The sequence below is a fragment of the Sus scrofa genome, chromosome 14 (genome assembly GCF_000003025.6).
Source record: "Sus scrofa isolate TJ Tabasco breed Duroc chromosome 14, Sscrofa11.1, whole genome shotgun sequence".
Lineage (NCBI taxonomy): Eukaryota > Metazoa > Chordata > Mammalia > Artiodactyla > Suidae > Sus > Sus scrofa.
Window position 1 is genome coordinate 105743824 of NC_010456.5, and position 15232 is coordinate 105759055.

General features: G+C 41.6%; 1 protein-coding gene across 6 annotated transcripts in view; it reads left to right on the plus strand.

Annotated features, from left to right (window-relative positions):
* Window positions 1-15232, plus strand: part of PLCE1 (phospholipase C epsilon 1) — a 342109-nt gene that overhangs the window by 321196 nt on the left and 5681 nt on the right. For all 6 annotated transcript variants that reach the window (XM_021074005.1, XM_021074008.1, XM_021074007.1 and 3 more), the window contains 4 exons: window positions 1392-1510; window positions 4902-5030; window positions 6599-6808; window positions 13746-13904. In XM_021074005.1, coding sequence (XP_020929664.1) covers window positions 1392-1510; window positions 4902-5030; window positions 6599-6808; window positions 13746-13904 — 617 coding nt within the window. The remainder of the gene's footprint in view (window positions 1-1391; window positions 1511-4901; window positions 5031-6598; window positions 6809-13745; window positions 13905-15232) is intronic.

A 15232-nucleotide genomic window follows, 5' to 3' on the forward strand; every position in this document is an offset into this window, starting at 1 on the left:
CTATTTATCTTCTCTCTTATGCAAGGAATGCATGGTCAGTGTATTAGCTCTAGCTGCATAACAAAATACTACAGACTAGGTGGCTTCAACAACAGAGGGTTGTTTTGGGGTTTTTTGTTTGTTTGTTTGTTTGTTTGTTTTCACAGTTTTGGAGGCTAGAAGCCCAATATCAAGATTTCAGCCAGGTAGCTTTCTTCTGAGGCCTCTCTCCTTGGCTTGCAGATGGCTGCCTTCTCCCTGCATCTTCACAGGGTCATCCCTCAGTCTGTGTGTACAGCATCTAATGTCTATTCCAGTGTTCCAGTATCCTCTTCTTATAAGGATGCTGTTCATATTGGATTAGGACCCACCCTAATGACTCATTTTAATCCCATCACATCTTTAAAGATCTTTTCTCCAGATACAGTCACATTCTGAGGTAGGGCTTCAACATAGGGATTTTAGGAGAATACCACCATTCAATTCATAAGTTATTTACAGAAATACAACAAAGTACAAAAAAGCAAAAACAACTTTTTGAATTATCCATTTTTCTATCTCTTCAAAATAGTTACTCTTGGTATATATCTTTTGCAGGCTTTATTTCTCTATCCATGTAGAGAATATATATACTAGCATGTATTTTTAACAATTAAGCTTCCTCCTAATCTTAGTGTTTTGCAACTTACTGGTTTTCACTTACTAATGTATATAGTGAGCAACTTTTCAGGTAAATAGCTATCCATCTTCATTACCACTCTAAGGTCTGCATATCATTCCGTCTTATACTTGAATAGGATGTTCCTGTTGTGGCTCAGTGGCTAACGAATTCAACTAGGAACCATGAGGTTGCGGGTTCAATCCCTGGCCTTGCTCAGTGGGTCAAGGATCTGGTGTTGCTGTGGCTGTGGTGTAGGCCAGCAGCTATAGCTCCAGTTGGACCCCTAGCCTGGGAACCTCCATATGTCGCAGGTGCGGCCCTAAAAAGACAAAAAATAAATAAATAAATAATATACTTGTATAAACACTCGCATCATAACTTATTTAACCAACCCCCTCTTGTTGGAATACTTTACTATCACTCAGGCAGTTCTCAGATGGAATATACTTAAAACAGTGACTGTAGATGATTTGATTTAAAATGATCAGGTTTTCCTATTGTATTTAGTTTTGAGTTTAAAATTTTCCATCTGAGTCTAAGTTAGAAATAATACCCGAACAAGTTAACTCCCACTAGGTGGCCCCCCAATTGTCCCCAGGGGCAACTGTCTGCCAGAGAAAAGGCATCTGTTTTTTGCCACATCTTAAAGTCTTGTTTCACCCTATCATTTACTGACCTCTCTAGGGAATCTTTGTTGCAGAACTCTGCAGTGCATGGCTAACATGCTTTTCCCAATTCTGGATTATTCCAGGATATCGACATCTTCAGCTGCGAAACCTCCACAATGAAGTCTTGGAAATCTCTAGTTTATTCATAAACAGCAGGAGGATGGAAGAGAATTCCTCTGGCAGTCCTATGCCAGCCTCTTTGGTAATTAAGTTCTGTTTCACTCAGCATGTTTGCGGGGATTGCTATGCTAGAGGCAGGCTTTCTTGTGCTCCAGAAATCTGGTCCATTTGGGTCATTGATTAGGTAGCTATGGAAATAAGAAGAAGAGTGGCTGATACTTGACACTTGCTAAGCACTTTACACATATACTAACTCACTTAATCTTCTCAATAACTTCTGCGGAATAGCTTATTGGTATCATGTCCACTTTACAGGGGGAGGTAAGAGTCAAGTACACCTGAGGTCACACAGCTATAAACCCAAGTTCATCTAGTGCCAAAGCCCATACTCTGAGTGCATTATAGTGCCTGCCAAGGAAGTGAGCCAAAAATAACAACACAGGGAAAAGGTTAATTATGCAAAGCCTGCTAGGAAGCATCTTGATACTTCTAGAAAGTTTAGGTTAGACCAGGAAAATCTTTTGCTTCTTCAGCAGTCCAGGGGCAGATGTCACAGGCAAGCAGGGTCGTGTGAGCAGCCAGGGACTGGTGGTGACATGGGGCTGCTGGCAACACGTAACTGTGTAAGGGTAGCAATCACCTGGCACCTAGAGACACACAGCACCTGCATTCTTGGGAATGGGAGAGGAACATGGCAAAAAGGGCCACCATTGCAGAAGCTGTGTTTAAACAAGTTTCCACTGAAGTTCTAGAACTGCTGGGCCACCACTCATCCCAGTAATGCAGGGTTGTTTACTTAAACAAGGAATGCTGCTTTAATTTACTGGTAAATGTCACTATGCTTGCTCATTAAAAATTAATTTAAAAGAGTGTCCATCAGTTGCCTCTTTATATGTTTAATAATCTCTTCACTTTTGAATCAATCCTAACAACCTTCAGAAAGGTGCCTTCTGTGCTCACAATGGCTCTCTGGCTTGGCCACTGCCACCTCTGAGCAGCCCTGCTTTCTCCTCTACTTCTCTCTCCCTCACCTCAACAGTTTCTTCCCTCACCCCCACCCCTTCTTCTCCCTCTTCTCTCTCTCTTTTCCCCCGTCCTCTCTCCCTCACCTTATTTTCTTAGGTTTTCCTCCTTTTCCCTTCAACTAGTGTCTCAGGTCAAAAATAGCACTCTGGCCAAGGTAGAGGGAGGTATCGCTTCTGTCTTATGACAAGAACTGGGAAACAGACTGGGCTGCCTGGTTCCCAAGAGCAAGAATTATATGTTTTAAGAAAGACAAGGAGTTCCCCTCATGGCTCAGTGGTAATCATTCTAACTAATATCCATGAGGATGCAGGTTCTATCCCTGGCCTTGTTCAGTGGGTTAAGGATCTGGTGTTGCCATGAGCTGTGTTGTAGGTTGAAGACACGGCTTGGATCCTGCGTTGCAGGTCATAGACAAAGCTTGGATCCTGCATTGCTGTGGCTATGGTGTAGGCCAGCACCTGTAGCTCCGATTCAACGCCTAGCCTGGGAACTTCCATATGCCACAGGTGCAGCCCTAAAGAAGGCAAGGAAGGAAGGAAGACAGGCAAGACAGACAAGATGGGGCTAAGTGTCTGGTTCTGGGTTGGTTGCCCTCAATACCCATTAGAGCTGATCCCACACATGCCATGAGTGAATAGATCTTCCTCACACTTCTGACACCAAATGTGTGATGTCATTTCTGATCCTCACTTCTCCAACTCTCTGATGCTAGCTGGGTGTTCTGTCTTTCAGTTTAACTCTGACACTGTCTACCTGGGGTGAGTGTCAGATCCACAAGTTAAGGGCTCAGGCCCACAAGACTGTCTCCATTTCAGATGCCAGTTGCAGGTCCCAGTTTTGTCACTGGTACTTCTGACCAGTAAAGTCAAGAGATTCTCCTTAGGTTCATTAGTTTGCTTAAAGACCTCAGAGAATGACTCCGGAACGACTGAGAAAGTTTTACTTACCACCACTAGCTTATAAAGGCTGCAACCCAGGAACAGTCAGTGGAAGAGATCTATAGGGCCATGTATGAGGGGAGAGGGAGCAGAGCCTCTAGGCCATCTCTGGATACTTCACCTTCCCACCATCTCCATGTGTTCCATAACCCAGAAGCTCCCCAGATCCCATCTCTTAGGAGGTTTTAGAGAGGTCTCCTTGCAAAGGCATGACTGAGTATATCATTGTCCATTGGTAATTAACTCAATCCCCAGCTCCTTTCCCTTCCCCTGAATTTACATGTTGTGTATGTACTTCTGAGAACTAGCACTTCTATGTTGAATGTAGCCTAGAAACAACATGAGAAGTCAGAAGAGGGCGCACTGAAAGTTCCAGCCATCTAATTATGACTTGGTCTTTCTGGTGACTCTCTTCCACCCTGAAACCATCTAGTGGCCTCTAGCTGTAAGTCTCTTATTAGCCTGCAGAAAGCACTCATCACTCCAGAGATTCCAAGGGGTTTAGGAGATGTGTGCCTAGAATTATGAGCAAAGAACGAATATTTATTTTTATTATATTACACCATGCCATCCTTGTTATATTCCAGGCAGCAGTGTATATGCTTGGTAAATATGTGTTCTTTGACCTTAGAAGTCATCACCCTCAGAGTTCCCATCGTGGCTCAGTGGTTAATGAATCCAACTAGGAACCATGAAGTTGTGGGTTCGATCCCTGGCCTCACTTAGTGGGTTAAGGATCTGGCGTTGCCATGAGCTGTGGTGTAGTTCACAGATGAGGCTCGGTCTGGTGTTTCTGTGGCTCTGGCGTAGGCCAGAGCTACAGCTCCAATTCGACCCCTAGCCTGGGAACCTCCATATGCTGAGGGTGCGGCCCTAGAAAAGGCAAAAAGACAAAAAAAAAAAAAAAAAAAAAAAAAAAAGACATCACCCTCTGTTGCTCAAGACAGTAACTGAAGATCATCATGGACTTGCCCCTCTCTCTCACTGCCCCTTTTAAGACTTGCTAAGTCTGTCTCTTTTGCATCTTTCAAATCCATTCATCTCTAACCATCTCTACCATCTCGGTCGGCCCCATTCATTCTCACCTGGACAGCAAGATCCCTAAGGCCAGAATATTTTGTTTACCATTTTTCCATCCATAATTCTAGACCATACCCTTAAGAGAGAAGGAGCTCAATAGACACTGTTGAATGTCAGTTCATAAGTAAGGACTGACACACACATTTCAGATAACATCAGTCCCCTAATTATGATGGAAAGAGGCACTGTTATTTAAAATAAATTTAAATTTGGTGGTATGCTGCTAAATATTCTTACTGAACTACTAAGAAAGATGAACCATTGCCTATTCAACCACAAAAAGATGCACTTAGTTATAAAAGGATGCTCTTCTTTTGTATTTACATGTTATGTATGTACTTCTGAGAACTAGCACTTCTATATTGAATGTAGCCTAGAAACAACATGTGCATGAAAGTGAATGAAAAACCATGTGATCTTCTTTGACAGATGTTTAATACAGAAGAAAGAAAATGTTTGCAGACCCATAGAGTCACAGTACATGGGGTCCCTGGACCAGAGCCCTTTACTGTTTTCTCTATAAATGGAGGCACCAAGGCAAAGCAGCTCCTCCAACAAGTAAGTTCACTGAGCCCATGGTTAATAAACAGTTCTCCTTTGAGTTCTCTATGGACAGGTTAACATTTTGCATAGCATTTTACCGTTTACTTAAATGGAATCAGAGAAAGCAGCTTAAGTGTCAGATTTCATAGATTAAAAAAACAGAAGTTACTACCAGGGATTTTGTTTGTTTTATAAATCAGTTGGTACATGAATTTCAATGCCTACTATCACAAAGTATTGTTGGGGTTTTGGAGACATTATAACATGGGAAGATATAAAGTAAGGAAACATTGCCATGGACCATCCATCAAGAGCAGTGCATTACTTTACTGTCACCCCAGGTGAGTCATCACATGTCCATAAAGCAGAAATGGGGAGAGAGTGAGGCTTGCCCTCTCATGGAGGTGACAGTGTTGACTGATCTGCTCCTGGAAGCTTTCTGTCCTGAATTATTCCTATAGTAGCAGCTGCCTTGTCCCCACACAGTCAGTCATAGACCAAGGGCTGGGGTGAGGGGAGCAGAATCTTCCTGAGAATCTTCTGCCGCCACCATCCCCTGTTCATTCTGCTTCTCTAAGTGAAACCCGGCAGTGGTTGCTCGTTGCATCATTTGGGTGTATGTGGTGGGGGCTGGCAGGGTTGGGGATGGTATGGGGGAGGATGCCTGAGGAAAAAGGTATTTGCTTCATCCAAGCCAGATGGTGACAGCCTTCTCTGATGATCCACTTCAAGTTCAGCCTTTGTCAGGAATCTGTAGGGTAGAAAATAGTGTGAAAGTTACACATAAGTTCAGTAACAGTAACTACATCAGTAACAGTAGCTATCATGATGGCTCGTGTGTACTGCATTCTCTCCTAAGATGCCCATGTTATGCTATATAATCAGTGCCTCATCGTAACACAAAACAAAATTAAGAGGCTGTTACTCTTCCCATGATATAGATGGAGGAACTGAGTCTCCAAAGGGTCAAATATCTTGCCCAGCACCTCACAGCCAGCGAGTATTAAAAGCAGACCTCAGACCCAGTTCTGTCTGGCTCCCCAGCCTGGTCTCAACCACTCTGACTGCCAGCATCCGTAGCCAATAGAGAAAACAGACCTCTAGGCACACTGTCAAGAGTTTATTGAAAAGAGAATTCCTGGGAACTTAGATCAGATGAGATTAGAAGATGATTGAGTATTTCCAACATGAGAATGGGAGATTATCTTGGTAAAAGCTGGACCGGGTTCTTTGCCCTCAGTCCTGTGTTGCAAGTTTACAAAGAGCTAAATTCATAGACTGAAAACCTAAAGTTTTTAATTCAGTAAAAGTGCTCATTCCAGAGTGGGGAAAATAGTTATGCTGTTTGGAGATTATGAATAAATTCTGCCATTGCCCAGAATGAACATAAACAATCCTGTTTGGACATAAGATAAATCTTAGATCTTCCAGAAAGAATTAAGAAAAACTGCAGGGTAGATTTCTCTTATAAACTGCACATCAGACAGACCTGACTGAACCCCATGATAATAGACTTCTTTGGAATTAAAGTTTTTGCCCACTCGTCAGACATGTGCCTAAATTTGCCTTTGCTTTTTCTTTAGATTCTGACCATTGATCAAGACACTAAACCTATTGCCACAGACTATTTTTTGATGGAAGAAAAATATTTTATATCTAAAGAAAAGAATGAATGTAGGAAACAACCATTCCAAAGAGCCATTGGTCCAGAAGAGGAGATCATGCAGATTTTAAGCAGCTGGTTTCCAGAAGAGGGATATGTTGGCAGGATTGTCTTAAAAACCCAGCAAGAAGTAAGTGTGTCCTCAGGCAGCCTACATAGTAACAGCCCTTATATAACTCACTACCACATCACTGGCCGCCTCCCTCAAGTTTAGAATTTCTTATTGCAACTTGGTTTATTTATTCTTGGTTTATTTATTCTTCTTGAGTAAATGTTGAGTAGTGATTTCTGTTCTTCTGTACATATTCAGAATGTTACCTCTAAATTACAGAAATTCAATCTAAAAATCATCCCTTATGAAACAAAGGGAGCAAGAACTCAAAGGATTCATTCTTTAAGCATGTCATTAGCGATGTGTCTAATGTTTTATCTCAATGTGTGAAGACATCATTGTAAGGGTCACAGTACTGTGTAATGAAAGGCCTGCAGGCATTTTATGTTTGGGGGTTGGTTGCCTTCCCGTCGGTGCCTGTGTCAGCTAATAAACGATTGTGTGCTTGGAGTTCCCATCGTGGCTCAGCAGTTAACAAATCCGACTAGGAACCATGAGGTTGCAGGTTTGATCCCTGGCCTCGCTCAGTGGGTTAAGGATCTGGCGTTGCCATGAGCTGTGGTGTAGGTCGCAGATATGGCTCAGATCTGGTGTTGCTGTGGCTGTATGGCATAGACCAGCAGCTACAGCTCCAATTCGACCCCTAGCCTGGGAACCTCCATATGCTATGTGGTGCGGCCCTAGAAAAGCAAAAAAAGAAAAAAAAAAAAAAGATTTTGTGCTAACAAGTAAAACAACAGTATATCTTTGAAAATATTCCATAACTTTATTATATGTATATGTAAAACTATTTTTTTTTGTCCTTTTGCCATTTATTGGGCCACTCCCGTGTCTTATGGAGGTTCCCAGGCTAGGGATCTAATCGGAGCTATAGCTACTGGCCTACACCACACAGCCACAGCAACGCGGGATCTGAGCCACATCTGCAACCTACACCACAGCTCACGGCAACGCCAGATCCTTAACCCACTGAGCAAGGCCAGGAATCGAACCTGCAACATCATGGTTCCTAGTCACATTCGTTAACCACTGAGCCACGACGGGAACTCCCTGAAAATATTCCATAACTTTATACAAAGAATAACTTCTCAGCTTTGGTCAGAATTTGTAATAAATTGTATTATGTTCACTAATATTCCCATGATAATTCTCATAAAGGAAACAATGCAATGACTACATGCCAGCTCCAGGTTGGTGGGCTCCTGGTAGGGTTTGCTGATGAAGCACTTTTTTTAATATATAATCTAATAGGAGCCTACTAACTTACTGCCATTTTTTTTAAATGACATATAAGGTTATTACATAGACAGTCATGCCTCATGATAAATAGATAATGAAGTAGTTGAGTCACTTCAGCAATTTGAACAAATATTTTTTGAGCTCCTAATATGTGCCAAGCCCTGTTCTGGGCACATGATCTGCCACTTTGGGGCATGTAATAGAGCTGGGCTGATAAAACATCCATCACTGGTCCATGCATGCTGGGATGCAGTGGAGGTGATAAACAGCCCATTTTCAGCATCATGTGTTACTTTTTCACTCTCTGCATAACTGTGAACATGGCTTATTAGCCTCTGCAAAACTCCAGCATCTCCTCCAGGAACCAGAGCCACTGCCTTCCCTCCTAACCTTGCCTTAGACCTAAAAGGTCACTTCCTTTAAGCAAAGAAATGTAATTGTCTCCCTAGCATCCTCTTCCCATCAGACATACAAATTACTAAGATGGAGAAAAAGTGATTCTAATAATATTAGCTTTATGAGAAAATATCAGAGGACTCAGCTGGACTATTGAAGCCATCTTTCATTTCTCACAAAAATTTTTTTCCTATTTCTGTCTTTACCATATGTACAAAAGTATCCTGTAAGTGATCATTTCAGTGAAGTGAATTGTTTTTATTTTTTATTATTAAAGTATAGTTGATTTACAATGTTTCATCAAGTTCTGCTATACAACAAAGTGACCCAATCACACACATTTCCCTGTGCTGTACAGTAGGATCCCATGCCAGATATAACAGTTTTTATCCCCCGAACCCTCAAAATGTCCTTCCCTCCCACTCCCTCCTGTTTCCTCACCCCAGGAACTCCAAGTCTTCTCTTCTTGGCCATACTCTGTTTCTGTTTTCTGTTTGTTATTTTTATATAGGATCATCTCTACCATATTTTAGATTCCACAAAAAAAGTGATATCCTATGGTATTTGTCTTTTTCTTTCTGGCTTAGTTCAGTTAGCATGAGAGTCTCTGGCTCCATCCATGTTGCTGCAAATGGCATTAGGCTTTTTTATGGCTGAGTAATATTCCATTGTTTATATGTACCACATCTTCTTAATCAATTCATCTGTTGATGGACATTTAGGTTGTTTCCATGTCTTAGCCATTGTGAATAGTGTTGAAATGAACATAAGGGTACATGTATATTTTTCAATGAAGGTTTTGTCTGGATATATGCCCAGCAGTGGAATTGCTGAATCATATGGTAGCTCTATATTTAGTTTCCTGAGGTACTTCCATACTGTTTTCCGTAGTGATTGTACCAGTTTACATCCTCAGCAACAGTGGAGGAGGATACCTTTTTCTCCACACCCTCACCAGTATTTATTATTCACTGTCTTGTTAATGATGGCCATTCTGACTGGTATGAGATGGTACCTCATTGTAGTTTTGATTTGCATTTCTCTAATAATTAGTGATCTTGAGCATTTTTTCATATGCCTGTTGGCCATCAGTATGTCTTCTTTGGGGAAATGTCTATTTAGGTCTTCTGACCATTTTGCAATTGATTTTGAAGACCTAAATAAAAACAATTTTCTTTGGAGTTCCCATTGTGGTACAGCAGAAATGAATCTGACTAGGAACCATGAGGTTGCAGGTTCGATCCCTGGCCTCACTCAGTGGGTTAGGGATCCAGCATTGCTGTGAGCTGTGGTGTAGGTCACAGACGCAGCTCAGATCTGGCATTGCTTTGGCTCTGGCATAGCCCAGCAGCAACAACTCCAATTAGATCCCTAGCCTGGGAACCTCCATATGCTGTGGGTGCAGCCCTAAAAAGACAAAAAAAAAAAAACCACAAACAAACAATTTTGTTGTTGCTGTTGAATTGCTTGAGTTGTTTGTATATTTTGGAGATTAGACCCTTGTCTGTTGCATCAGTGGCAAAGATTTTCTCCCATTCTGTGGGTTGTCCTTTCATTTCTTAAATGATTTCCTTTGCTGTACAAAAGCTTTTGAGTTTTATTAGGTCCTGTTGGTTTATTTGAGTATATTTTCGTATATGGTGTTAGATAGTGCTCTACTTTCATTCTTATACATGTAGCTTTCCAGTTTGCTATATACTAATAATGAAATATCATAAAGAGAAATCAAAGAAACCATCCCTACAACTACATCAAAATGAATAAAATACCTAGGAATAAACCTACCTAAAAAGACAAATGACCTATACTCTGAAAACTATAAAACCTTGATGAAAGAAATCTAAGACGCAAACAGATGGAAAGATATACCATGCTCTTGGATTGGGAGAATCAATATTGTCAAAATGACTGTACTACCCAAGGCAATCTACAGATTCAGTGCATTCGCTACCAAATTACCAAAGATATTCTTCACAGAACTAAAACAGAATATTTAAAAATTTGTATGGAAACACAAGAGACCCCGAATAGCCAAAGCAATATTGAAAAAGAAAAATGAAAATGGAAGAATCAAGCTTCCTGACTGTAGATAATACTACAAAGCTAAAGTCATCAAAACAATATGGTACTGGCACAAAAACAGAAATGTAGACCAATGGAACAGAATAGAAAGCCCAGATATAAACCCAAGTACCTATGAGAAACTAATCTATGACAAAGGAGGACAGAACATACAGTGAATTTTTTAAACCATATACTTGCATAATGACTTATAGTGTTTAACGCTATTAAACACTCACCATTTTGAATAATCTCATGAGCTAATGGAAACCATTCTACACAAAAGAAATGAGTTCATGCAGTTCCCGTCATGGCTCAGTGGTTAACAAATCTGACTAGGAACCATGAGGTTGCGGGTTCGATCCCTGGCCTTGCTCAGTGGGTTAAGGATCTCATGTTTCCGTGAGCTGTGGTATAGGTCGCAGTCATGGCTTGGATCCCTTGTTGCTGTGGCTCTGGTGTAGGCTTGTGGCTACAGCTCCAACTGGACCCCTAGCCTGGGAACCTCCATATGCCATGGGAGCAGCCCTAGAAAAGGCAAAAAGACAAAAAAGAAAGAAAGAAAAGAAACGAGTTCAGGGATATAAGTAACAACAGGGAGAAAAGTAGAAAGAACTCAGGTGTTAGGGCTTCTTTCCACCACCTGGTGCTGCCCAGGCAGGAGTTGAGTTAGCCCTGTGGTGCCTCCTCGCCCAGCACCATGGGGAACAGTGAGCAGAAGGAAACGTGGGCAGGCTGTTGAGTGTCACAGCAGGACTTCATCACATGGTTAGAAGGACTTGGAGGTTAGGGATCCCCTATATGCCATTTTAAATGTATTTGACAACAGGCAGTAGCCACATCAGGAATAAATGTGTAATAAAGCTAGTAGAACAGAAGCATTGTGGGGGGGGAAAGGGGGTAATTTAGAGGAGAAGACTAACAAGCATTTTCTGGTAAGTAAAATATTGCAAGCTCTCCTCTATATGCCTTTGTTGGGAGAAGAGTTTTTAAATGACTGTGAAATTATCTCAAAAGATAATAAATCAGGAGTTCTCTGGTGGCTCAGAAGGTTAAGGATTCAGCATTGTCACTGCTATGGCTTGGGTTGCTGCTATGGGGTGGGTTCAGTCCCTGGCCCTAGAACTTCCTCATGCTGTGAAAATGGCAAAAAGAAAATAGAAAAGATAACAGGGAGTTACCTTCGTGGCTCAGCAGTTTAACAAACCCAAATAGGATCCATGAGGATGCTGGTTCAATCCCTGGTCTTGCTCAGTGGGTTAAGGACCCAGCATTGTCACAAGCTGTGGTATATATAGGTCACAGATGCAGCTCAGATCCTGAGTTGCTGTGGCTATGGTGTAGGCCAGCAGCTGTAGCTCTGATTCAACCCCTAGCCTAGGAATTTCCATATGTTGTGAGTGCAGCCCTAAAAAGCAAAAATAAACAAACAAATCAGATTTAATGTATGTAGGCTTACTAGCTGCACAGTGACACACAGTACAAATTTATTGATTGAATAAATTAACTCAGCACTTAATGAAAGCAAGCCATCACTGACATAGTTGATAGTTTGGGGCTGTATTTCATTTAGTTAACTCTGTAGGACTCGTAAGATATACTAGTAGTTTTCCCATATATTCAAAGTCCCTAAGCTGCTGTCTGTGACCTCTGACCTCTCCTGCCTGCTTTGTATAATTTTCTTGTCTCCTAAGCTCTCAATCTCTTAGATATCTTCTTGCGGTCAATATGCTTTCTTCAGATAGCTGCTGGATTTGAAATCCAGCAAACCTGGCTCTGACACAAATTACATCAATGACCTTCAAGAGTTCATCTCATTTCTGTTAATCTCTGTGCCCTAATTTGTGAAAAGAGTACCAGAAATTACCCTACTTGACTCAAAAAGATTACTATGGAGCTCCCATTATGGCTCAATGGTAACAAAACCGACTAGTATCCATAAGGATGCAGGTTCAATCCCTGGCCTCACTCAGTGGGTTGAGGATCCAGTGTTGGCTGAGCTGTAGTGTAGGTCGCAGATACGGCTCAGATCCTGCATTGCTGTGGCTGTGGTATAGGCTGGTAGCTACAGCTCTGATTCGATCCCTAGCCTGGGAACTTCCATATGCCGCAGGTGTGGCCCTAAATTTTAAAAAAAAGATTATCGTGAATGTGGGGACAGAATTTGAGAGAGAATGGATATATGCATATGTATGACTGGGTCACTTTGTTGTACAGCAGGAATTATCACAACCTTGTAAATTAACCATATGTCAATAAAACTTTAAAAATTAGTATGAGACTCAGGCCAAACATGTAGACAATATGTAGAAAAATGCTTAGTAAACTATAAAGGAATATGCAAATAAGGGCTATTGTTATAGCCATAATCTGTGGCTTCTAATGTGGCTGAAAATGGCTTAAAAATCAGTAAGCTCTGAGTGAGGCTCTACAGAGTTCTCTTAGAATTCCCAAGGCATGGTTGTTGGGATATTTTATATGGCAAACCTTAGAACTTCTTTTGGTTTTTGTCTTGCTTATTTGCATCCTGATTTTCAGGACTGTGAGATTATAAATTATGTCGTGTGAATTGCCACCCAACCCCATTCTCTGATTGGTTAAATACCTTTTGATCAATACAATGACATATTATGCAAAATCTTTAGAAACTTACAGGAAATGATGACTACAATATCATAGGTGGGAAGAAAAAATAAGCTGTAGAACAGTATATGTACTAGCATACAATCTTATTTTATGGGATAAATATAGTAAATAACTCCTCCTCATGCATAATGTGATGAATAGGGTCTAAACACTTCAGTTGTGTTAAATTATAGGGACCACAACTTCAAGATTAATGAAACGATTGAGATGAGCCTGTGTAGCTTGCTGGTGAGATGCTCCAGGTCCAGTCATTTTGGGTCCTGGTTACGGTTTGGCGCCACCTGGTGACAGTTACCCGTTTTTGACTTTAATATCAATGGGACAATTCTGGGTCCTAGGCTGATTGGAATTTCCAGGACAGTGATGGTAATTCTTGGATTCTTTTTATCAGTGTTTCAACATCAGCAAAAACTTACAGTACTTTCTTCCTCTAAGAAGACGTGTATATACTTTTTGAATAGTTTTTGAAATATTAACTAGTGTACGGAATATAAAGCTAAGAAGAAGCTGTTTTCACATTACCAAGATCCATCTCAAAATTTTCCTAGATTTTTCTTTCCTGATTCTGTACCATCCTCCCCTTCACTCAGACTTTTCTTATTGTTCAACATAGAACCTGGAAGAGAAAAGCATTGTTCAAGATGACAAGGAGATGATCTTGAGCTCAGAGGAGGAGAGTTTCTTTGTCCAAGTGCATGACGTTTCTCCAGAGCAACCGCGGACGGTCATCAAAGCGCCCCGTGTCAGCACCGCCCAGGATGTCATCCAGCAGGTGACGGCCTCCCCTTCCTCACCTCAGTCCCATCCACAGAGTAAACTGTTGGGACAAATCAGACATCAGCTCATTTTGTGAATGAGGCTGTAAAACAATGGAGACCTGACAAGGGACAGCATGCCTCTTTATGCTGGGAACTATTTATTCCTTCAGCGAGACTCGCCTGGTACCTGTGGTGAGTCAGGCACTCTATGAGGCCTTGATAACAGATGCAGGAGGCAGCTCTGCCAAGCAGGAGTGTCACTGTTCCAGAAAGGCCTAAGCCCATAACTAGTATCTCTCGGGGATCCCCCCTTTTTTTTTTTCCCCTGTCTTCTTAGAGCTGCACCCATGGCCCATGGAGGTTCCCAGGCTAGGGGTCTAATTGGAGCTGTAGCCACCAGCCTACACCACAGCCACAGCAATGCAGGATCCAAGCCACGTCTGTGACCACAGATGGCAGCAACACCAGATCCTTAACACATGAGCAGGGTCAGGGATCAAACCTCCATCCTCATGGAAACTAGTCAGATTCATTTCTGCTGAGCCACAATGGGAACTCTCTCAGGGATCCTTCAGAGAACATGCAGGAGGCCTCCTCCGACCCTCGCCCCTCCTCTGATTGTCCCACTCTATATACCTGGCTCCAGAGAATTCTTTCCTCCTTTCAAAGCTGTGTTGTGATTTGCATTTATTAAACACTCATCTCAGAAGTTGTATAGCATCATGGTTAACAGCATGGACTCTGGATCGGATTGCTCTATGTTGCAGTCCCAGCTCTACTTCTTACTAGCTCTGAGGTCTTGGGCAAGTTATTTAACCACCTGTGCCTTAGTTACAGTGGTATGCTGCTAAACTGGCTCTTTGGGGGAAAAAAAAAGAAAAAAGGCTGTGATTTGTAGCCTTTGCCAATTTCTGTCATATAAATCCTCCCACCATATCTTATTCACCACTGTATGGTAAATTGCCATGTAGATAACACAGAGATAGTATAAGAGCACTTTCCTCATATATTTGTTGTGAAGAGTAAGGAAGTATATATAAAGCATGCATGCCTAATACAATGAGAAGCACTATTTAAGTGCTACTTGCTATTCTTATTGTATGATAATTTGATCAGCATTAGCCTCCTTAATAGACTTTGAAACTCCCCAAACTCAAGTATAATGTGTGGGACATAGTAAGCCCTCAGTAAATCTTTGACGAGTGAAAAAGTGCATAGATGAAAGGTAATCTTGTACTGAATGAGAAGTGAGACCAGGTAAGTTCTAAAATCTTCAAGAGTTCTGTTGTGGCTCAGTGGGTTACAAACTTGACCAGTATCCATGAGGATGTGGGTTCAATCC